The 24,897-nt window shown below is 45.1% G+C and overlaps 1 protein-coding gene across 1 annotated transcript; it reads left to right on the top strand.

The window, feature by feature from the left end:
* Window positions 1–3,069: 3,069 nt before the first annotated feature.
* Window positions 3,070–24,431, top strand: LOC130734419 (uncharacterized). The gene is made up of 3 exons (XM_057586818.1): window positions 3,070–3,777; window positions 3,928–4,476; window positions 24,327–24,431. Exons 1-3 carry the CDS (start codon window positions 3,070–3,072, stop codon window positions 24,429–24,431), a joined length of 1,362 nt encoding a protein of 453 aa, XP_057442801.1.
* The last annotated feature ends 466 nt before the right edge of the window (window positions 24,432–24,897 follow it).

The following is a 24,897-nucleotide window of genomic DNA, read 5'->3' as shown; positions in this document are numbered from 1 at the left end:
CTAACAAGACTTTTGCTCGCTTGGAGGCTTTGTGCTTGAATTGGGTAAGCTTAAACCAATCAAGGCTGTACTTATGAATTCGTGGTCAGATGCTCTAGTTTTAAGAGTCTTACTCTTATCTCAATTGCCTAGCGTCGCCCAATTGATAGACCTAAGTTGGAGAAGTGAAAAACATGCTTGTTCAAGCAATGTTTTAAGAATTATGCCTCATTAAAAACTCTCCCGCCCGGGTGGAGAAAAGAGTGCATAATGTTGTATCCTTTGACTGTTTTTAGTCAACTCATCACCTTGTTAGCACAAGATAAAATATAATATAACACATTGACAATATCAAAACTAGTTGTTCTTCTTCATGATACGGTTTGAAGAACAAAATAATCAACTTTTGTATTTAAAACTGCAACTTACCACTAATTCATCTTCACATATAAATAATACACAGTGAGTGGACTAAACCTCTTCGCCCAATGTTTTAATTTCCACGCCCAAATAAGAAAAACTAATCCCAATCTCCTTTTATTTTAGCAGCACAATAATGTTTACTAAATTTAGCACATTCTTTTCAGGATGAACATATGGGCTTTCTTAAAAATACTTCATTCTTTTCAAGATGAACATATGGGCTTTCTTAAAAATACTTCATTCTTTTCAAGATGAACATATGGACTTTCTTAAAGTTTGTCAACTGGCCTTGGAAAATAACAAATGCTTCACTTTCAAAGAACACTAAGCCCGAATACGAAATGCCAGAATCACTTGTAATTAAAATCATTGATGAAAGAGATCCAGTTTTGTTCTGGGAATGAACATTGAGGATAAGGATAGTACCTAGAGAGTGGAGAATTGTGCTAGAGGGAGAATGAGAATGAGAGAGAGAATGCTGAATTTCATGTGCTATTTCATCAAATGAGCCAAAGTCCCCTACAATTGGTAACTACCTCCTATTTATAGAGTTTGGGTACTACCTATTGGGCCAATTGGGCCTCCGAAGCTGAGGCCCAACTTAAGGCCAGGCCCTCGCCTCGGGGCGGGCTACACATTGGGCGTTGCCCCTCTAGGGGCTCGCCCAGTCCACTAGTCCACAAGACACCGAGCTCGAAGTATGAGAGCTAAGTGTGTCTTTTAAATGCCTTTACATGTATCCTATAGTACATTGGGATCTAAGCTGCCAACATGGCTTGAGAAAAAAGAAAAGAAGTAAACTACGTCGCCAACATGGCGTAAGCTAAAGGAAACAAGCATTTTTGGTCTTGGCGACCAACCCAAACCGGCAAGTCCACAAGTCCACAAGTCCACAAGCGGCGAGAACGACCGCTCCGTACTGGCGATTGGTTGGAGTAGGTGAGCGATCGTCCGCCGGCGAGAAAGGTGGCAAGCATTGATCAGGTACTGATCTCCCAAGCGTCGGCTGGCAAAGTCCCTGGCGAGTGACTAAACTTTAATGCTGGTATTTCTTGTCAGGCGATGGCGTTTGGTTTCTATGGTGGCGAGGCCTTTCGCGCTTCCTCTTATTTCAAAAACCTTTCAAATTCCTAACTGCCCCATGTGACGCGTCAGTTACATCAGTTTTCCTCTTTCTCCGGAACCGTCACTTCACCTTTCATAACTGTCCCATCGTGCGCAGTAAACCCCATCACACGCGTTCCACTTCCCCAAAAAACCATCATGACTTTCAATCTCCCACATGTGTCCAACACGCGTCACCTTTCCAACTTCTCCCCCCAGCCTATAAAAACCCTTCTTCCCTACAATCATCCCTTTCCGAGACCGCTTTTTACCTCCCTTATTGCCTACCAAGCTCCTTCTTCCAACTTCCGCTCCGGTGTCGTTGCCTACCACCCTTTCCGCTACCCACTCTTTACATCCTTCTCCGGTGAGTCCTCCTTCTCTTATCTCTGCATCATATCTCTACTCATTTTTTCCTTTTTCCCATTTCACTGTCTAAAAATGGCTTCGAACCCTAACTCCCCTAATCACCCCTCTTCCTCTTCTGGGAGCGACCCTGACTCCACCGCAGCCGGCGGCCTCCGTTTAGAGGTCCCGGAGATCCCTCCTTTCCGGCTAAAAACCTTCGCCACTCTGCCTCTTCCAGTCCAAAGAGCCCCCACCCCCGAGACTATAGACCAACCTTCCATTTTTCAGGATAGTGATCTCATCGTGGAATTCGTGAGCACCCTAGGTGGTTTGTCTGACGATGATGAGTTTAACGCCAAACTCAGGATCTGGACCTGCAGTTCCGAGGATCGCCCCTGGCTTCATAAGCTCAACGACGACGTAAAGAGATCCCACTTTTTCTTTGCGTACGAATACATGTTTGGCGAGCTTGGAGTTAGGCTTCCTTTTTCGCCCTTTGTCCAAACCGTCCTCCGCGACATCAACGCGGCTCCCTGTCAACTTCACCCCAACGCCTGGGCCTTCATTCGGTGCTTTGAAATTTTATGCGCCGCGGTTGGCACCGCCCCATCTCCTACCAGCTTCTTCTACCTCTACGATGTTGACTCCAAGTCCATCAAAAATAGAGGATGGATCTCCTTAAAGGCCCGAGCCGGCCGGAAGTGCCTGAATCCCTATAAAAGCAACGCGAAATCCTCCTTTGCCCGGAGGTACTTTCGTGTGGCGGTTCACCCCGCCTATCCAGAGGCCTTCACCCTTAGGGACGGGACCTCCCTTTTTCCTCTTTACTGGACGGAGAAGCCCAATGGGATTACTGATCCTTCAGAGGAATCCTTGTCTGCCCACGACAAAGCCTTTCTGAATCTCCTTGCCCCGCTTCCCATCCTTGACTGTTCAACAGTCCTTGAGGGCGCTCGCCTCTCAAGGACTCCCAAATACTTAGGTTATCTATAGCTTACTTTTATCATCAACATTTTCTTTTTCATCTCCTATGTTGTCATTGATCCTCTCTTTTTTTATTGCTACAGAAGATATGAACTTCACCAACGCCGAGCTCTTGAAAGCTCGTGAGAGGAAAATGGCTCGCTTTTCTCCAAAGTTCAACAACGAGGGCGATGGGAAGAAACGGGGCGGTGCTGATCATTGATCCTCTCTTTTTTTATTGCTACAGAAGATATGAACTTCACCAACGCCGAGCTCTTGAAAGCTCGTGAGAGGAAAATGGCTCGCTTTTCTCCAAAGTTCAACAACGAGGGCGATGGGAAGAAACGGGGCGGTGCTGAGAACCAAGCCGAGGGCGCCCAAGCCCCCAAAAGGAGGAAATTGGTCAAAGTCTCCTCTACCGCCGGCTCCTCCAACCCCGGCGCTCAGCCCACTACTGCCGCTGCGTCTAAAGGCAAAAAGGTTGCTAAAGCCTCCACCGCCACGGCCACCGAGTCCACCACCATTCCAGCTCCCAATTCCGCTACCGCGGGCGCGGCCACCGCAGTCGCCGCCAAGTCCACTACTGTAGGCGCCACAGCCGCCACCGCCGGTGCCACAACAACCTCTGGTGATCAGTCACCAGCCGCTGACACAACCGCCAACATTTCTCAACCCTCAGCTGTTGAGAAACTTGTCGCCGTCAATGCCACAAAAGCTGCCGCTTCCTCCGGTGCTCATGCTGGGGAGAAAGAAAAAGAAAATGAAACCCCCAAGTCTCCCCCCCGCCAAGACGCACCTCCTAGCCCGCCCCCAACGAATGATGGGCGCCAAATGCCTTCCCCGCCTCATCAAGAGGAAAGATCCTCTCCTGACACTGCTACTACTTCGGAAGCAGCCCGGATTGAGCAAGCTCCTGCTCCCGAGGGCGGTTCTTCGAGCTATTACAATATGCTTCCCAACGCCATTGAACCTTCAGAATTCTTACTTACCGGCCTCAACCGTGACGCCATAGAAAAAGAAGTTTTGAGTCGAGGCATTAATGAGACCAAGGAGGAGACTCTTGCTTGTCTCCTACGCGCTGGGTGCATCTTTGCCCACGCGTTTGAAAAGTTCAACGCCGCCGCCGCTGAATCTGAGAGGTTGAGGGCTGAGAACGCCAAGCACCAGGAAGACACCGCCGGCTGGAAGAAGCGCTTTGACAAACTGTTGGAACAAGCGGGAAAAGAAAAAGTCCAGGCCGACAAGCTGATTGGTACGGCGGGAATCAAAATCGGCGAGCTGGAAAACGATCTGGAGCTAATGAGGGAAGAAGCGGATGGTCTTGATGCAAGCCTCCAGGCTTGCAAAAAGGAAAAAGGCCAAGTTGAGAAGGACTTGGCTGCCAAAAGCGAGGCACTGGCCGCTAAGGAGTCACAGCTCGACGCATTACGCGTTGAACTGGAGTCAGTGAGAAAGGCGCTGGCGGAGCAAGAGAAAAAATCTGCTGAATCTTTGACCTCGGCGAAGGCTGACCTGGAGGCGGCGGTGCGAACTGCCTCTGAAGAGTCTTTAGCCCATGGTGCTGCACTCGCCGCAAAAGATTCTGACATTACTTCCCACCTTGCAAAGATTAAAGAGCTAGAGGGCGAGCTGGCGAAGGAGAAAGCCAAAGCCGCTGAGGCGAGGGAACAAGCCGCTGACATTGCCTATGACAATCGCGAGCGCGGCTTCTACCTCGCCAAAGACCAGGCCCAACATTTGTTCCCGAACCTTGACTTTAGCGCTATGGGAGTAATGAAAGAGATCACCACTGAAGGACTGGTTGGTCCCGATGATCCTCCCCTGATTGACCAACACCTCTGGACCGCCACTGAAGAAGAAGAAGAAACAGGAGAAGAAGAGAGAAATAATGATTAATGTAATTTTAGTTTTTACTTTGCCTTTACCGCCCTCTGTAATGCACTTTCCTGTCATTTCCATATATAAGCAACCTTCCGCCATTGTTTTTATATCGCCTTTTAATATCTTGTAAATTTTGTTGAATGATTGCTTTCGCCGTAAATTTTTTGGTCGCCACATTCTTATTGTTCTGAACGAATTTTCATAGTTTAAACGCCCTGACGCCCCGGAGTAATAAAATACTCAACATCCTGAGTGACTAAGCACTCGCCTTCCGCCTTATTCATTCGCCGACCTTATATCTTGCGCTATTTTTCACGCGTCATGTGATTGAATTACGCCTAACGACTTTGTGCATTAATTTTAACTAGGGCTTGTTGCTTGGTATTTTGCCGCCAAGACTTTAGACGTTTTCCTCAAAGGAATAAACGACCTCCATTCTTGAGGGCTTCGCCCGGGGCTTTGCCCGCTCGGGGCTTACAATGCTTGGGTCCCAATGGCCATTTGGGGGTCCCAAGCCTTTTGCCTAGTTTATGGTGCTCGTCGTATTCTGGCGAGACTTACCCAGCACGTCGTTTACGGGACCGGCGATCACATCAGACTTTCCGGGGGGAGATTCCCAGGCGTCGAAGGCCCTTTGTGGAATCGCCGCCACCTTCAGGGTTCCAGCAAGCCCCTTTGGGGATCAAGCTTGTCCCACCTAGTGATCGCCGTAATTCTTTATATCGATCGGCAATTCCGATCGTCAGGGAATCCCTGGAGTTTTTGGACACGAATTTCATGAATTTTCGTTTTATTGATGGAGCGTCTCGCTAAAAAACTCCTTTCGGAGAAAAAGAGTACGCTTTTGTTACAATGGAGAGTTTCGAGGTACATTGAAAACATCTATCTTTGGCGAATTCACTGTGCCCACGATCAGCTGTAATAATAACGCAGACTCAAACCGTTGAACGACCTGGGTAGTCGCCTTCCATCAAGCTCCTCCAAGTGATAGGCCCCTGTACCAAGAACTTTGATAATGCGGTAAGGCCCTTCCCAGTTCGGAGTCAGCTTGTTTCCCGGGGCTCCTGACCGCCACTTTAGGACCAGATCGCCAACCTGCATATCTCGAACGCGAACCCTGCTATTGTACTCGCCGTTTCTCGAATGTGCGCCTCGTCACGTGTTTCAGACAGGAGATCCAACTTCACCGCCATATTGGCTTGATTCTCCCCTTCAAAATCTGGCTGTGTTCGCCATGTGAAATTGTCAATCTCCACCGGCAACATGGCATCTACCCCATAGGTCATTCTAAAGGGGGTTTCTCTTGTAGTAGATTGCACAGTGGTGTTGTACGACCATAGTACCACTGGGAGTTCATCCAGCCAGGCTCCCTTAGCTTCCTCAAGCCGTCGCCTTAGTCCACGCAGAATTACCCTGTTCGCAGATTCTACTTGCCCGTTCGTTGGCGGATGCTCCACAGAGGCGAATCTCATCTGTATACCCATTTCCTTGCAAAATTCCCTTGTTTGGTTGCTTGAAAACTGGGTCCCGTTGTCGGATACGATCGCCCTTGGGATCCCGTACCTACAAACGATACGCCTCCAGTAAAAGTTGACTATCTTTGCAGAGGTTATTTTGGCCAGGGGCTCGGCTTCAATCCATTTAGTGAAGTAATCCACCGCTACCAATATAAACTTCATTTGTGACCTGGCGGTCGGAAAAGGTCCTACCAAGTCCACACCCCACATGGCGAAAGGCCATGGGGCGCTCATCGTTACCAGCTCTTTTGGCGGTGCCTTAGACAAATCAGCAAGCACTTGACATTTTTTGCACCGTTTCACAAAGTCCATACAATCTTTCCTGAGGGTGGGCCAGTAGAATCCCGCCCTTAACACCTTGCAAGCCAAAGATCTCCCCCCCAATGTGGCTTGCACACACCCCTTCATGCACCTCAGACATTATCGCTTCGTATTTTTCCGGCGGTACGCATTTTAGCAATGGCGTCGAAAAACCACGGCGGTACAAGTGTCCATCAATGAGAGTATAGTGGCTCGCCTCTCGCCGTTGTTCCTTCGTGCATTGCTCCACTTCCGCCGGGTCCCCCGCTAAGATAGATAATATGGGTCCCATCCACGTCGCCCCTCTGTTCACACATGCCATGAGCTCGCCTTCAATGCTGGGGTACACCAGTGTTTCCTGAATCACACTTTTGTTGTTGCCGGGCTTCCGCGTACTCGCCAATTTGGCCAACGCGTCGGCCCGCTGGTTTTCTGCTCGAGGAACATACTCTACTACAACTTCTTGAAAAAGCGTCATCAAATATCGCACTCGCTCAAGGTACTTGATCAGATTGGGATCCTTGACCTGGAAAGTTCCATTCACTTGATTCTCCACCAACTGCGAGTCCGTTCTTATCAACAAACTTCCGATCTTTACTTCACGTGCCAACTTCAATCCGGCGATGAGAGCTTCATATTCTGCTTGGTTGTTTGTTGCCTTGAACTCGAATTTCAGCGATTGCTCCAATACTAGATCTCCTGGTCCTTCCAACGTTACTCCCGCGCCACTGCCACTGTTATTGGAGGATCCATCCACAAAGAGAGTCCACTGAGTGTCCACTTTTTCAAACCGATCTGGAGTCAACTCCACCACAAAATCAGCAGTGACTGTGCGCCAACTGTGCCTCGCTTATCATATTGTAACCCATATTCAGATAATTCAACTAACCAGGCGACCAATCTGCCTGACAAATCCGATTTTTGTAACACTTGTCTCAGAGGCAAATCTGTCCGCACCTTCACCGGAAAACTCTGAAAATAGGGTCTTAACCGCCGGGCGGTGACAAGGACCGCCGGCGCCGCCTTCTCAATTTTCTGGTATCTGACCTCTGCACCCTGGAGTGTGTGGCTTACAAAATAAACAATTCGATGCTCGCCATCTACTTCCTGCAGTATCACAGAACTCAGAGCACTATCACTTACAGCAAAATACAAGTGCAGTGGGTGGCCCTGTATTGGTTTTGACAAGATTGGCGGTGACGACAGGAGTTCTTTGAGGCGAACAAAAGCTTCTTCACACTCCGCCGTCCACTCAAATGCAACATTTTTTCGAAGACATTTGAAAAAAGGGAAGGATCTATCGCCAGACTTGGGAAGAAATCGAGATAAAGCTGCTATTCGCCCTGTTAAACGTTGGACTTCTTTCACATTAGAGGGGCTTTTCATCTGCTGAATCGCCTTGCATTTGTCTGGGTTTATCTCTATTCCTCTGGATGTGATCATGAATCCTAAAAACTTGCCGCCCTGAACACCAAAAGAGCATTTCTCCGGGTTGAGGCGCATATTGTGCTTCCTTATCTCGCCAAATGCTTCTTCCAGATCCTGATGATGGTCCAAACCATGTACTGATTTAACGATCATATCATCAACATAGACTTCCATGTTTCTTCCCACCTGCCCAGCAAAAACCCTATCCATCAACCTTTGGTAGGTCGCCCCAGCATTCTTCAATCCAAACGGCATGGTGCGATAGCAATAATTGACTCTGGCGGTCATGAAAGCCGTTTTGTCTTCGTCTGCCGGGTGCATGCGGATTTGATGATAACAAGAATAAGCATCCATCAAGCTAAGTAGTTCGTTGCCCGAGGCACCATCAACGAGACCATCAATACTGGGAAGGAGATACGAATCCTTTGGGCATGCCTTGTTTAAGTCTGTGTAATCCACGCACATTCGCCATTTTCCATTCGCCTTTTTCACCATCACAACGTTCGCCAACCACGTCGGATATTTCACCTCTCTGATGAACTCTGCCGCCAGCAACTTGTCAACCTCTTGTTGAACCGCTTTTCCCTTGTCTCCGCCCAAGCGCCGCCTGAGTTGTGAAACTGGCTTGACACTTGGATTCAATGCTAATCGATGGCAGATGAAGTTTGGATCAATTCCGGGCATGTCTTTGCAGCTCCAAGCAAACAAATCTAAGTTTTCGCCTAGCAACTTTGACAGGCGCGTCTCCTGCTCGTCCGTCAATCTAGTCCCAATCTTCAAAGTGCGATCGCCAAACTTTAGTGCCTTTGTTTCCTCAATTGGCGTGGGTCTGTTCACTCGCCCCTCGCCACGTAGGTCAAGATTTTCATCCGAAGTTTCAATTTCATAACATCTGTGCCCAACCAACACACTCTTCTTGCCATACAGGTTGAGGCAATTATTATAACATTCCCTCGCCAATTTCTGGTCCACCTTCAGCTTGCCAACCTTTCCGTTGTTTAGTGGGTATTTGACCGCCAAGTGGGCTGTTGAAATCACAGCACAGAGGCGATTCAATGTATTTCACCCAATGATGACATTGTAAGATGCCACTGAAGGTATGAAAAACGGTAGAAAGGGGGGGTTTGAATAACGTTTTCAGTACAAAAACTACCACCTTAAAGATTTTAACAAATCTTTTCGAGAACTAAGTGCAAAAGATAGAGATAGAAAAGCACACAAGGATTTTATCCTGGTTCACTTGATAAATCACTCAAGCTACTCCAGTCCACCCGTTAAGGTGATTTCTTCCTTCTTAGAATGAAGGCAATCCACTAATCAGGTAAGAGTTACAACTGCACTTGAAACCTACAAGTGACTAACAATTACACTGACTTAGCTCACACTAAGATTCACTCTCTTAGTCTTCTCTAGGATCCGATCAACCTTGATCTCCTAAAGGAAAATCAAACAACTGTTTGAGGTTGGTGTTTACAAGGGTTTGCTTCTGAATAAGCTGAGTGTAAACTAAAATAAATTACAAGATAAAAGAAAGCTTAGAATATGTCTTGCGCGTGTGTATTGCTTCTTGTATATTTTTTTTTCTTCTTCTTCTTAGCCGCTTCTTTCAATCTTCAGCCTCTATATATACTCCAAGGATTAGGGTTGAGCGTTGCATGGAAATGCTACCGTTGGAGGGCAGTTCTGGAAAATCCAGCTTCTGCTGTGGCTGAGAACGTTAGGTAGGTCGTCAGGAAGGTACACTTGCTTTTGTACTTGGATAGCGACTTGACCTTTTAACCTAGGAGACTTCTGATCAGAGGAATGCTTCGTATTGGAACTTGTGAAGCAGGTTGATCAGAGTCAGAGGGAAAGCACAGATCCTCTGACCATTGTATCTTCTGATTCTGAACTCAGAGGGAAGAACATGGCCTTCAGAGTTTCTTGCTTCTGGACTTCAGAGTTTCCACTATTCAGCTTCTGGATCTTCAGAGTCTTCTACACCATCGGAACATCTGAACCTTCAGTGTTTCTTGGTTGTCAGAACTTCTGGATCATCAGAGCTTCTAGCGACTGAGTCCTCATCAGAGTTTGTATAGCTTCAGATCTTCTGAAGCTTTTCCACTGTTCATACTGAACATGGTGAATGCGAAAGCGTTGCTTGGGTTACCCTTTATACACAGTGCTTCTGATTTGTGTGAAATTGAGTCAGGGTCAGAGCCTGTAAATAGCACACTCAGAAAAACACGTTAGAGTACCACAATTGTTCATATCAAAAGGTTAACTTGTAATCATCAAAACATAGAGTTGTACTACTAGATCAAAACTTGATCTTACAATCTCCCCCTTTTTGATGATGACAAAACTAAGATTTTTGATGAACAATTCTTAAACATTAAACTGAATTCACTCAGAGTTTAGAGATATAGAATAAGACTTATCCTGATGTGAATAGTTTATCTTGCTCATTCTGAATTCAAGTCACTGCTTGATTCTGAGCTTAGCTCCCCCTGAATCTAATACTTGATGAAAACGTTAGTAAAGTCTAGATTCTGAGCTAAATCATATAAGAGTTCAGAGTGAAAAGCTTATGACATAGATGAAAAACGAATAATCAGAGCGCATAAGTGATCAGAGTCATGGACAAGGTATCAGAGTCTTGGGTATCAGAGTCAACTTAGAATCACTTCAGAAGAAGTGAAATGTATTCCTTGTATTTGCCCAGTGACACATCTATGGTCATGAAGGTGGAACTCTTAAAATCTCCAAAAGAAAAATAAGTCACACTAACACATCTTACACATCAAAAACTGGGTTTACTCCCCCTTTTTGTCATAAGCAAAAAGCTTGGGGTGTGAAAAACTTAGCTTGAAGTACAAGGTACTTCCCCCTTAGAGAAGGTCTAAGTTGAAAGAGAATGAAGACGATGTAAGAATCAGAGTGAGGCGATAATAAATAGAAGAGTTAATGCAAGGGATGAACGTTTACCACCGGTCAAGTGAGGAAATAGAATGGTCAGTTACCAAGTACTTAACCTCGAGAAACTGTAAGAGCATTAACTTTCAGAGAGAAAGTGAAGCCTATAAAAACGTTGGAGAGAAAGGTAAGAATAATATTCAGAAAAAAATGGCATCATACAGAATGGCATTAGAAGAGCTCAGAAGGAAGGCGTTTGAGGAAGATATGTTCCTCAATATGAGGCATCCCGATGGTACAAAGACCATACAAGAGCTGACGAAGACACTGCTTGAAGAAGATCTTGGTCCAGAGATGGAGAAAGATCTGAAGGAGTTCCTCTGCTTCGTGGAAGAGATTCAGGAGCTTTGCCAGCGGGAGCTGAATCTGCTGGAAGAGAAGGAGACTGTGGAAAAGAGACTCAAGACGACAGAAGATAGTCTAGAAAAAGATGATCTGAGCATCAAACTTGGCAACATAGAGTATGCATTGGATCGTCTGGAGAAGGAAAGAGTGGAGCAGCGCCAAGAATGCAGAAGAATGAGGAAGGATCCTCCATTCTAGATATAGGGAATAATGTATGATGGAAAGAATTATGATGTAAACATAGAACAATTATGAATAAAACAGGTTTTGCAAACATATGTGCCACAAATATATATAGATATATGCATATAGAATCACAAATGAACAAATTAAAGTAAGTAAATAAGCAGAGTTTAAATAAAACAACGTTAAATAAAAAGGAAAAGGAAGAAAAAGAAGAGATCCTAAAAACTAAGATTTGTCAGTACGGCGCAGAAGTTCCATCATCATGTGCTTCATCTCAATCAGCATGGATTCATGAGTGTCAAGACGTTGTTCCATGATGTCGAGTCTGGATGAGCTTGTCGGAGTAGAGCTGGAAGGAACGTTCTGAGCAGCTTGAGGTTCTGGAATGGAAGCAGAAGCAGCAGGAGTAAACAGAACTGGTGCAAGTCGCTCTGCCTCAGCCTCAGCTTCAAGACGTTCGGCCTCAAGTCTGGCTTGTTCAGCCTGAGCTGCTGCTTGACGGGCAGCTTCTTCTTCTTGTTCTTTCTGTCTCTTGGCTTCTTCAATGGCTTCAAGAAGCTTGGTTCTCTGTTCGAGTTCATGAAGAGCCACCCTACTAGCAAACCTTTGCTTTGCAGCCTCAATGCTCTGACTTCCCTCTGCATGCAGGAGCTGCAGCATAACTGGAAACTGAGCCACCAGCCAAGTGCTCAAATTGTTCCACTCATCAGCCACATTTTCAGCATTCTCACTGAGGTCAGTCTGACCGTGCACATTGCGGAGCCTCAAGGAGGCTTCATGATTGAAAATATTGATGCACTCAGAGAGAGATGTGGGTTGAAGGTGAGTATAGGGAATGATGGAGAGGTTGGGTGCAGGAGAGGCTGGGTGATTGCTGCTATGAGCTTCAGAGGCACCTTGTGGAGAACCAATGTTAATTATGGGAGCATTGGGTTCAGAGGTTCCACGGTGAGGGTCTGAAGTTTCAACCAGAGGGTGAGGTGATCTAACCGAGGATTGGTTAGATACTGATTGTTCAGGTTCAGGGTCTGGTTGAATTGGCTCTTGTTGGTCAGGGACAGGGTGAGCCTGTTGGACTAAGGGGTCTGCCTCTTGGATAGGATTGGCCAAGATAGGTTCATCTGGGTCAACTAGACGTTCAGGTCTAGGGCCAGGATATTGCCTAGGGCTTGGACAGGTAAGGTAATATTCTTCCAAGGCAGATACCTTCTCTTTCCTAACCTCCATGAATTTTCTAAGTGATTCAGAGGTATTGGAGGGAGGAGAGTCAAAGACATTGATGGGGAAGGATACAGGTGTGAAGGCTGATGAAGAGTCTGTATCCGTGGTTCTGACAGCAGGACGTGCTGATGCTCTGGGAGCAGAGTGATCAGACGTTCTGGGTTGTGGTTCTGTTGGTTTGGGTTCTGGTTGGTTGGGGATGATGGGTTCAGAAGTTAATGGGTCGTATGGAATGGTAAGGAGAGAGGTTGGATCTTCTGACCTAGAGGGTTGGTTCTGAAGCAAATTCCAGAGTGGTGCTTCAGTAGGAGAAGGTTGAAAGAATGAAGATCTTGGGGAATGTGGTGGAGAGGTGGTTTGTGCGGCTGGCTGGGATTCATGAATAGGAGTGAGGGGATTTGAAGAGTGTTGGAGTAAGGCAGAAATTGGGAGTGCATCAAATAAATTCAAATCATCATCAGAGGTAAGTGCAGGCTTACTTGTATGTGCTGATGATCGAGTCACTCTGGCAGGAGGTTCAGTCCTTCTGACCTCTGCAGCAGCTGGTTCCACCCGAGTAGGCTTCACCACAATTCTGACTTTCTTCTGCTTCTTCTTTGGAGGACCATCCTCACTATCATCACCATCATCATCATCAGGCTTGCTCTTCGCCTTCTTGACCAGAGGGACATCAGATTCCTCTGAGGATTCGTCCAGAACCATCTTCCTCTTGGTTTTCTTCTTGGGAGGAGAAGGAAACTCTGGAGCTGGTGGAAGTCTGCTGACGAAATCATCAAGGTCAATCTCGAATCCTTGAGCCCTGAGGTCTTCAACATAGCATCTGATGGCTTCAGGATGGTCTGCTTGAGTCCACAGAGGGTAGTCATTCAGAGGCATTCTTCTTCCTCTGATCTCAGAAGATGTGTCCTCATGAGCAGGAGCAATCTTCTTCTGGACCAAACCCATCTTCTTCAGAGAGTTGGCAGTGAAGACATCGCTAACAATTGTGCTCAAATCCTCTGTGCAACCAGCATTGATCAAATCTTGCACCAAGTTGCTTTCAATGAGAAAGTCTGAGATCAGCCTCCCAAAAGGGATATATTTGATGGCTGACTTGATGGAGGAGGTGGTGCGAGACTTCCGGATGCATTCCTTCAAATAGGAGAACAGGAAGTAGGGAAGGCATATCTTCTCCTTGTCTTGAATGAAGAACAGCATCGCCTTCTGATTGAAGTTGATGTAGTCTGGAGAACTGCCCTTTGGTCGTTGATTGATGCAGTTGAGCAGGATCTTGTGCCAGACCCTGAGTTTGGGTTGAAGGTCCATCACTTTGTAGCTCGTCTTGCCCGGTTTGAAGGTGGTGTACAGGGCCTTGTTGACGATGTCCTTGGTTCTGGGTTTCAGCTTCGATTCCGTCAGTGAGAACCGATACCCATGAGCAGTTTCTGCACCTAGCAGATTCACGAATGACTTCTCCGTGATGATGATCTTCCTACCCAGTATGTAAGAGACCACCTGAGTGTCATCACAATCAGCGTGCTTCCAGAATTCCTTTACCAGCTTCTCATACACCGGTCCTCGAAGTCGATTGAAGTAGTTTCCCCAACCTTGAGCTTGGACTTCAGGACGGAGATCAAACCCATTTGCAGCCAAGTTGTCGAGGTTGAATCTCCATTCTGCAAGGACTTGGAGTTCCTCAGGAGGAAATACACAGTGAACGGCACAGCCCCGTTCTGCAATAGGAACAATCTCCTCTTGAGCTTGAGCTTGTTCTTGTGCTGGGTTCTCAGAGCCCCGTTGACCCGTTGCCAACCCGACTACCATGTGAGGGAACTGAGGTGCATCTGCAGTAGATCTTCTGGTTTGTCTCACCATTTTGAAGAGGTTGAAGGTTTGAGGTAGAAGATGAAGTTTGAAGGATGAAGAGAGATCGAGAGAGAAATCACGAAGGAGGCGGTTTTGAAAAGCAGGGAGTGCGAGAGTGAAAACCGGAAGTGAGAGAGAACGTGTGTGTATAGTGGGTTTTATCAAATAACCGTTGTTGATTCAAAAAGCACTTTAAGATCAACGGTTGAAAATTAAAGATAGACAGTAACAGTAAAATACACAATCACACACAGAAGATAAGCATATCTACACGCAATCACAACAGACTGTCACACGGGCACAAGGAACTATGCATCAGAAATTCTGACGCATGTGTTGTTGTCTCAGCTTCAGAGTCAGTACCAGTGGGCACACACACTCTGATTGAGTTACCTTCTGGACTAGACATCTTCTGATCAAGAAGTATCATAGTCAGAGGTTCTGATCTATCTTCACTCTGGACAAAAGTCCATGTTTAGATTTTTCAGAATAAAATTAAATCTATCTTCAGCTAAGGGCTTTGTAAAGATATCTGCCCATTGATGGTCAGTATCAACAAACTTCAGAAGAAGTACGCCCTTCTGCACATAATCTCTAATGAAGTGATACTTTACCTCAATGTGCTTTGCCCTTGAATGCAAGATAGGATTCTTGCTCAACGAAATTGCAGCAGTGTTATCACAATAGATTGGGATATTGCTCTCAAGGATCTGATAATCCTCCAGCTGATGTTTCATCCAGAGCATCTGAGTGCTGCATATTGCTGCTGAGATATATTCTGCCTCTGCAGTTGATAGAGCAATGGTTGATTGCCTCTTGCTTGCCCATGAGACTAGATTGCTTCCCAGAAATTGACAATTTCCAGAAGTACTTTTTCTCTCTGTTCTATCTCCAGCATAATCAGCATCACAATAACCTGAAAGCTTATACTCTGATGTTTTCTTATACATCAAGCCAAGGTTAGTGGTGCCTTTCAGATACCTTAGGATCCTCTTAACAGCAGTTAAGTGGGTTTCCCTTGGATCTGATTGGAAACGAGCACATAAATGAACACTAAATAGTATGTCTGGCCTAGATGCAGTTAAGTACAGAAGTGAACCTATCATGCCACGATAGAGCTTCTGACATACTTTACCACTTATATCTTCTTTTTCCAGAATGCATGTTGGATGCATTGGAGTCTTGGCCACTGTAGATTCCAGCATATTGAACTTCTTCAGAAGTTCCTTAGTGTACTTGCTCTGATGGATATATGTTCCTTCTGGTGTTTGATCAACTTGTATTCCCAGAAAGTACTTTAATTCTCCCATCATACTCATCTCAAATTCAGCCTGCATCATCTCAGAAAATTCTTTGCATAGAGATTGATTAGCAGAACCAAATATAATATCATCAACATAAATTTGCACAATTAAGATATCATCTTTATAAGTCTTGCAAAAGAGAGTTGTATCTACTTTACCCCTTACAAACTCATTCTCCAGAAGGAATGAGCTAAGTCTCTCATACCATGCTCTGGGAGCTTGCTTCAGACCGTAGAGTGATTTCTTCAATTTGAACACATGGTCTGGTTTCTTTTCATCTTCAAAACCTGGGGGTTGATGAACATAGACTTCCTCTGAGATATAACCATTTAGGAAGGCACTCTTTACGTCCATCTGATGTAGAACTATGTTGTGATTTACTGAGAAAGAAATCAATAGTCTGATTGCTTCCAGTCTTGCTACTGGAGCAAATGTTTCAGTGTAGTCTATTCCTTCCTGCTGGCTGTAGCCTTGAGCAACTAGCCTTGCCTTGTTTCTGACTACATCTCCTTTCTCATTTAGCTTGTTTCTGAATACCCATTTCGTTCCAATAACATGGACATTCTCAGGCTTCTTCACTAAGCTCCAAACATCGTTCTTGGAGAATTGATTCAATTCTTCTTCCATGGCCAGAATCCAATCCTTGTCCTGAAGAGCTTCATCTATGGACTTGGGTTCAATTAAGGACACCAATCCTTTCAGACTCAGCAAGGTCTCTTCAGAGGGTCTGAAGGCAGATCTGGTTCTGACTGGTTCATCTTTGTTGCCCAGAATCAATTCCTTAGGATGAGCTGCAGTGATTCTGCTCTTCTTCAGAGTTTGTGAGTTAGAGGGACCAGCTTCTTCCTCTGGTTCATCTTCCTCTGGCTCAACTTCCTCTGGAGCTTTGCCTTTGTCAGAAACATTAATGCTTAAATCTGCAAACTTTTCAACTAGCTTTGACTGGTCAGAGTCAAGCTTATCATCAAATCAATAATTTTACCCTTTTCATTTCCTCCAAAGCCAACTTCGCCTCCAGGCTTAAGTTTCAGCTCTCGGAACATACGCTTTTCTCCCGTCATGTGACGCGAGCATCCACTGTCCAGATACCATGATTGGTGTTTCAGTGGAGCTATCAAGGATATCTGCAACATAGATAATCTTGTCCTTAGGTACCCACTTTCTGGGTCCTCTTTTGTTAGTTACCCCAAGGGTTCTGATCACCTTGGGTGTCTCAACATGATATTTTAAAGGAATATTTGCATGATATTTAGTCATAGAGAAAGATCCCTTTTTAAGAGGGTTTTTAGCAACTTCAGCAGGTACAGAATCAGGCAATATGGTACCAGAGGGAACAAAGCATTCATACAAGGATTTAGCTTTAGACACAGAAGGCTCATTTCTAATTGGTTTAGAATAGCCAATGCCATGCATTCCATTTCTGCTTACACCATAGATCATTGAAGCCATTAAGCTTCTATCTACGCTTTTAGCCAGGAATCTTTGAAAAGATTTTTCATACTTAGATTCATGCTTACTATCAGAGGCATCGCAGGCAATAACTTCTTCTAACTTTGCAATTTGATTCTTAAGCACAGAGTTAGAATTAACTAAAGCATGGTTATCATTTTTCAAATCAGATATGATTTTCTCATGTTCAGAAGGAGTTTTAGAAACAGCAGATAAGTTCTTTTTCAGCTTCTTATGCTTAGACAACAAGGAGTTATACTTATCCATGATATCAGACAAAGCATGTTTCAGTTCAGAGGTAGAGAAGGAAGCAAATACCTCATTTTCATCGTCAGAGTCTGGATCTCCTTCTGATTCTGAGTCAGAGTCAACAGCTTCCTTTGACTCTGTTCCTTTGTCTTTGACAATAGCCATGAGTCCTTGGACTTCACCATCAGAGTCAACATCCTCTGACTCTGATTCATCGAATGTCACCATCAGACTCTTCTTGGTCTTGAAGTGCTTCTTTGGCTTCTTGTCCTTCTTCAATTTTGGACAGTCACTTTTGTAGTGCCCTGATTCTTTGCACTCAAAGCAAGTGACTTCCTTGATTGATGACTTCTTCTGACCTGAGGATTCAGACTTTCCTCTTGCCTTTCCAGAGCCTTTGAACTTGCTCTGCCTGTGCTTCCAGATGCGGTTGAGTCTCTTGGAGATCAGAGTCAGCTCATCTTCATCAGAATCTTCTGATGCTTCTTCTGATTCTTCTTCTTCAGCTTGAAGAGCCTTTGACTTCTCAACCTTAGCCTTTTCAGATTTGGATTTCAAGGCTATGGACTTTTTCCTCAGATCTTGCATCTCTGAGCGCTTCAGCTCATGGCATTTCAAAATGCTGATGAGTTCTTCTAAACTCATATTCTCAACATCTCTCGTGAGCTCTATTGAAGTCACCAAAGGCATCCAACTTTCAGGAAGACACCTGATGACCCTTATGACGTGATCTTTTGTTGTGTAGCTCTTGTTGAGAGGACGTATGCCAGCTACAAGCAGTTGAAATCTGGAGAACATTTCTTCAATGGACTCATTTGGCTCCATGATGAAGGATTCATACTTTTGGATCAAAGACAATGCCTTTGATTCTTTGACTTTCTTGTTTCCTTCATGAGACATCTTCAGAGAATCAAAAATGCCTTTAGCAAACTCACGATCTGTAATCTTCTGGTACTCCTCATAGGAGATAGCACTTAGAAGAATTGCTCTTGCTTTATGATGTTGTGAGTACAGCTTCTTTTGATCTGCAGACATCTCTGACCTTGGGATCTTTTTGCCATCTGCATCAACTGGACGCTCATAGCCATCCACAATAATATCCCAGAGATCTGCATCGAAACCCAGAAAGAAACTTTCCAGTCTATCTTTCCAATATTCGAACCTTTGACCATCGAACATAGGAGGCTTTGCGTTGTAACCATCTCTTTGAGTTTCACTGGTGGTGGCAGCCATTGTTTTTCACACCGGCCCGGATCACTGAACACTGTTAGGTGTGGTAATCAGAACTTGCGCTCTGATACCAATTGAAGGTATGAAAAACGGTAGAAAGGGGGGGTTTGAATAACGTTTTCAGTACAAAAACTACCACCTTAAAGATTTTAACAAATCTTTTCGAGAACTAAGTGCAAAAGATAGAGATAGAAAAGCACACAAGGATTTTATCCTGGTTCACTTGATAAATCACTCAAGCTACTCCAGTCCACCCGTTAAGGTGATTTCTTCCTTCTTAGAATGAAGGCAATCCACTAATCAGGTAAGAGTTACAACTGCACTTGAAACCTACAAGTGACTAACAATTACACTGACTTAGCTCACACTAAGATTCACTCTCTTAGTCTTCTCTAGGATCCGATCAACCTTGATCTCCTAAAGGAAAATCAAACAACTGTTTGAGGTTGGTGTTTACAAGGGTTTGCTTCTGAATAAGCTGAGTGTAAACTAAAATAAATTACAAGATAAAAGAAAGCTTAGAATATGTCTTGCGCGTGTGTATTGCTTCTTGTATATTTTTTTTTCTTCTTCTTCTTAGCCGCTTCTTTCAATCTTCAGCCTCTATATATACTCCAAGGATTAGGGTTGAGCGTTGCATGGAAATGCTACCGTTGGAGGGCAGTTCTGGAAAATCCAGCTTCTGCTGTGGCTGAGAACGTTAGGTAGGTCGTCAGGAAGGTACACTTGCTTTTGTACTTGGATAGCGACTTGACCTTTTAACCTAGGAGACTTCTGATCAGAGGAATGCTTCGTATTGGAACTTGTGAAGCAGGTTGATCAGAGTCAGAGGGAAAGCACAGATCCTCTGACCATTGTATCTTCTGATTCTGAACTCAGAGGGAAGAACATGGCCTTCAGAGTTTCTTGCTTCTGGACTTCAGAGTTTCCACTATTCAGCTTCTGGATCTTCAGAGTCTTCTACACCATCGGAACATCTGAACCTTCAGTGTTTCTTGGTTGTCAGAACTTCTGGATCATCAGAGCTTCTAGCGACTGAGTCCTCATCAGAGTTTGTATAGCTTCAGATCTTCTGAAGCTTTTCCACTATTCATACTGAACATGGTGAATGCGAAAGCGTTGCTTGGGTTACCCTTTATACACAGTGCTTCTGATTTGTGTGAAATTGAGTCAGGGTCAGAGCCTGTAAATAGCACACTCAGAAAAACACGTTAGAGTACCACAATTGTTCATATCAAAAGGTTAACTTGTAATCATCAAAACATAGAGTTGTACTACTAGATCAAAACTTGATCTTACAGCCACCACCTGGAGAACCAGATACCTTACCTTCAAAACCCTGGCACACTCATCTTCCCCGAATATTGTGTCTAGATCAATGAACCCTCGCACCATTACTTGCTCACCCGCAAAACCTACCAAGGTTCCCGCATATGGGGTCAGATCATTGTCAGTCAGGCCCAACTTGTCAAATGCGTCTCCATAGATAATATCAGCCGAACTACCCTGATCCAGGAGTACCCTTCTAACATTGAAACTATTCATCCTTAATTGCACTACTATCGGGTCATCCTTGTGAGGCTTTATCCCCTCAAAATCTGCCATCGAGATTGTTATGTCAGGGTGCACGAATCCGAAAGCAACTTCATGAACTGAATTAACTGCACGAACATGGCGTTTCCGTGCCGCATGGGTGTCACCACCACCGCCAAATCCTCCGGCGATGGTGTTTATGGTCCCTACGGGCGGTCCTGAGTGTTGAGCGAACGTGTCATCAGCCCCCTTTGTGGCGATAGCCGCTGATTCTTGCTTTTTCTTGCCCTTAGTGTCCGTTCGCTCCTCCTCCCGCTTATGCGTTTTGTTGTGATCGCCGTTGTTGCGCCACTGGCCTTGGCGATTTCCTTGATATCTCGCCTTTATCAACTTGTCAATTTCCCGCTGCAAAGTCCAGCAGTCATCCGTGTCGTGCCCGGCGGACCGATGGTATTCACACCACTTCTTGGGATTGGCGTCCCGTGGTTGATATTTCGGGGCCTCTGGCTCATCCACTAGATTTGCGCCCCTCGCCTCGCGGAGTATATCCGTTAAATCTGTGTTCATCACCATGTCAGCCTCCTCCCGCTGGCGATGAGACTTAGATTGCCATGGCCGACGCTGTTCATAATCATCACGTCGTGGATACAACTGCTCCTTGGTAAGCCTCAATACCGCCTTCCCTTTATCTTGTCTTTGCTGCTTGCCATCCCCCTTGTCTTCGCCATTCTTATCTTTTTTCGCGCGCTTGGGTGACGTGTCGCCTTTTTCCAGTTTCCCGCGCTTTCTTTTGAAAGCATCGTCCTCCTCGTCAAGAATATAAGTGCTGGCGCGAGCACGCATCTCTTCCATCGAACGTGCTGGCTTGCGTGTCAATTTGCTGTTCAACCCTCCCGGTAGCAAACCATTTTTAAATGCTAGAGCACAGGCTCGAGGTTCCTCGTCCTCTACCTTGACCGATGCAGCGTTGTACCTTGCCATGTATTCCTTCAGTGACTCTCCTTGTTGGCGAATGTTGTATAGATCATTGATTGTCACCAGCTGATTCTTATTCGCCGAGAATTTCACTAAAAACTTGGATGAGAAGTCTCTGAAATTCGAAATCGATCCGCGCGGCAAAGTCGTGAATCATGCCATCGCCGTCGATTTGAACGTCGATGGAAACATCCTACACTTCACCGCATCTGATGCCGCAATTATCACCATCTTCGTGTTGAAATACAGAAGATGATCCTTCGGATCAGAATCCCCACTGTAAGAATCTAGAACTAACGTTTTCATATTATCTGGAATTGCCACACTCTCAACGTCCTCCGAGAACGGACGGAACTCAGCCACGGAATCCGCCTCCCTGCTTCCATCATCTTGTTGCTCGCGGCGGTAGAAATCCAACTGAGCTTGTAGATGTTCATTCCGCTGCTGAATGTTGCCAATGTTGCGCATCATATGGCGCCATTGCTCCTGTGTCACCGCCGGTTGTTGCTCCGGAGTAGGTGAATTTTCTGGTGAGCGCTCCAGAGATCCGCCCTGCGAAGGCGATGGAGGAGGTGGTGTTGGTGATGGAGGAGGAGAAGGCGGCTGTACTCCCGCTGTTCGTATCGGAGAATCCAGGACAACTCGATGAGGCCGCCGAGGCGGCGAAATCCGCTGTCGCACCGGGGAATGATGCTGCCTCCTGCGTCGCGTCTCCTTCTAAACCAGGAATGGCGCAAACTCGATCGAAAAACGAACGCCGGTCACAGAATCAGAATAGGAAAACTCGAGAACTGCCTAATCGTAATCAGAGATAGCTTCTTGCACAATCAATCCACGTGAATGGGAATAGAAAGTTTATCGCTCCCCACAGACGGCGCCAAATGTTCTGGGAATGAACATTGAGGATAAGGATAGTACCTAGAGAGTGGATAATTGTGCTAGAGGGAGAATGAGAATGAGAGAGAGAATGCTGAATTTCATGTGCTATTTCATCAAATGAGCCAAAGTCCCCTACAATTGGTAACTACCTCCTATTTATAGAGTTTGGGTACTACCTATTGGGCCAATTGGGCCTCCGAAGCTGAGGCCCAACTTAAGGCCAGGCCCTCGCCTCGGGGCGGGCTACACATTGGGCGTTGCCCCTCTAGGGGCTCGCCCAGTCCAAGTTTCAAATAAATCATCACATCGCATAGTTGTGGAATCATATTTAAACAATGTTAATTTTATTCTTTGAAACATTATCAATCCCGGTAAGATATTCAACAACAATCAGTTTAAACTCAACCACAAGTTATAGGAGTTTAGCAACTAATAGCACAAACAGCCCCAAAAGGCCAAGATTATGAATAAACATATAACATGAGTGAGTTTAGAGGGTACCACTTTCGAAAGTCACCGACACAGATGTCAAATCTTTTCGCCCCTTTGGGACTTGGGCAGGGCGGTCCAATTTGCATCGCCCTACTTGCAATGAAACAACATCTCATTGTGGCATTTGATCAAACACTTTGTGTGCAATGTTGAAATCTGAAATTTGCACAGAACAAATGACAATAGAAGGTGAAAATTTGCTAGCCCGAAGAGAGCATCGACTCAATGAAAATGTCAAAGAAACTTTTAAAGGAAAAAGAGTTAGAGAAAAGGATCAAAGAAATCGAATGGCTTGAAGAGTCATCAGTCAGGGTCGATTTTGGCAGGGCGAGCATGGAAAATTTCGATTCAAAGATGGCGGGCATGAGCGGTTGCAACTCCAAAGTGGCAGTTGAGACAAAATAACCGTTTAAATTTAGGGATGGCGGTTGATATTGAGTGGGCGGTTTCAACTAAAAAATGATGGCTTCGACGGTTAATATTGTATATCCCGTCATCAAGCATCAAATTTTGCTCGCGTCTGGGCTTTCGTCTTGCCGTTGAAGATCGCGCCGCCGCGAATTTCTGTTCTCCTCTTGGTCTTCTTCCTTTTCCCTCATTTTTTCCTGATGTTGAATTTTTGGTTTGATGTCACCAATTTCGTTCGCCCTCTTCTTTGATGTCAAAGCATTATTTCCTTTTGAAATTGACATTTTGACAGAGATTTATTGCATCGTTTCCCCTTCAATTTCGTTCGCCCTCCTCTCTCAGAAGTAGAGATGACATAGCCTCTTGTTTGTGATAGTGGGGATCTATTTTACCGAGGCCCCACGGTGGGCGCCAATGTTCCGGTCTGGAACTATCAAGCAAGGGCTAAACAGTTTGAGAGCGATAGAAAACTGACAAAATGAGAAAATGTGTGAAAAGTTAGATCCCCCAGGTGTCTGATATTTATAGCTTTGTTCTGACCCGCTTGGGATTATGGGTCGCCCGGCCCATTATTTGTACAAGTATTGCAAAGCCCATAATATTACAAAGTTGGTAAGCCCATATCAGTAATGCATATTTCCTAAGCCCTCGACGCTTATAGAATTAGTGCGCCCCCTAAGCCCATATCAGTACAGACCCGAAGGACAATAACAAGATCAACGAAAAAAATTAACATTAATAACTTTTATCCAAAAACAATTAATAACTACAATAGTCCCATGTCTGTATATATTCTTTTAATAATAGAAAGGATATAATGCATACTAGAACCCAAAAGACCAAATTTGTAATAATTTGACAGTAAGTAGTTTATGTATATGAAAGATCATGGTAGAGAAGAAATCTCGACCACACAGCAAATGCAACGCCTCAAAAAATTATATTTAACACATCAATGTACAAACTCAGCATTTTATCAAACAAAAAATCAATATACGTACAATAGCAACAAATCAGCCCAAGCCAACCACAATTATTTTCTGTATTGTCTCAGTGAAGCTGCAATCTTGAGCTTGCAGTATACATTTCAGCTTAATGGGTCACCAAAACAGCAAGATAATAAAATTATAGGTGCCCACTAGGGTGGACCTTTAATTTTTTGGTCCACCCATGCACCATACTTTATCACCGTTAGATCTTGGAATATTAGAATATTCCTTAATTGAATGACTAGGATTGAATCAATGATAAAAGGGTAATAATGTAATTTTCCAATCCTAAATCAAACCCTCTTCTCCCTGCTTTTGGACAGGCATCAGTGGCCCAGCCTACCATTATCTCTCTCGCCGCCGCTGCTGAATCCACAACGGCGGTTTCCTCCGCCACTGCTGGTTTTAATGCTGAGGTTGCTGTGTGAAATTTTCTTTTGTGAAAGAATCGTCTGTTTCCTTTTGCTTCTACTCATCTTCTACTAATCTTTCTCTCACACACCAGTACAGAAAAAAAAACATAATTCTGCTTGAGGTAGCCGGATCTGGTGCGAGAGAGTCCAAGGACGCTGGATCTGCTCCTGTCCGACGGAGATGGAGTGTCAGAGAAGGCCGGCGGTGAGGGAGGCCGGCAGGTGACGCGAGATCACGAGCCGAGAGGTGGTGGTCGGCGGCGATTTCGCAAGGGAGCAAGAGAGGCCGCGAAACAGTTAACGGATCTTGACTTGCGCACAGCGGAATCTCCTAACCAATTCGGAAAACTGGTTCCACCATAAAACTGAATGGTGAGTTTCTTCAAGTTTGTTGATGGCTCGAGCTGTTCAAGTACATGCCTTTCCATTTGCGAGTCTACAGTTGCATTGCAATCCCATTCTGAGGCCAACTTGTCAATTT

The sequence above is a fragment of the Lotus japonicus genome, chromosome 1, assembly GCF_012489685.1.
Source record: "Lotus japonicus ecotype B-129 chromosome 1, LjGifu_v1.2".
Lineage (NCBI taxonomy): Eukaryota > Viridiplantae > Streptophyta > Magnoliopsida > Fabales > Fabaceae > Lotus > Lotus japonicus.
Note: the sequence above shows the minus strand (reverse complement) of the source record. Positions and strands in the feature narration are given on the sequence as shown.

What these genes read in the sequence shown, in the direction of transcription:
- LOC130734419 (XM_057586818.1), top strand. Translation starts at nt 3,070, where the DNA reads ATGAACTTCACCAACGCCGAGCTCTTGAAAGCTCGTGAGAGGAAAATG. An exon ending in ATTACAATATGCTTCCCAAC is followed by an intron (nt 3,778 to 3,927) that starts GCCATTGAACCT and finishes GCGTTTGAAAAG; the next exon opens with TTCAACGCCGCCGCCGCTGA. An exon ending in AGAAAGCCAAAGCCGCTGAG is followed by an intron (nt 4,477 to 24,326) that starts GCGAGGGAACAA and finishes GCTTTTGGACAG; the next exon opens with GCATCAGTGGCCCAGCCTAC.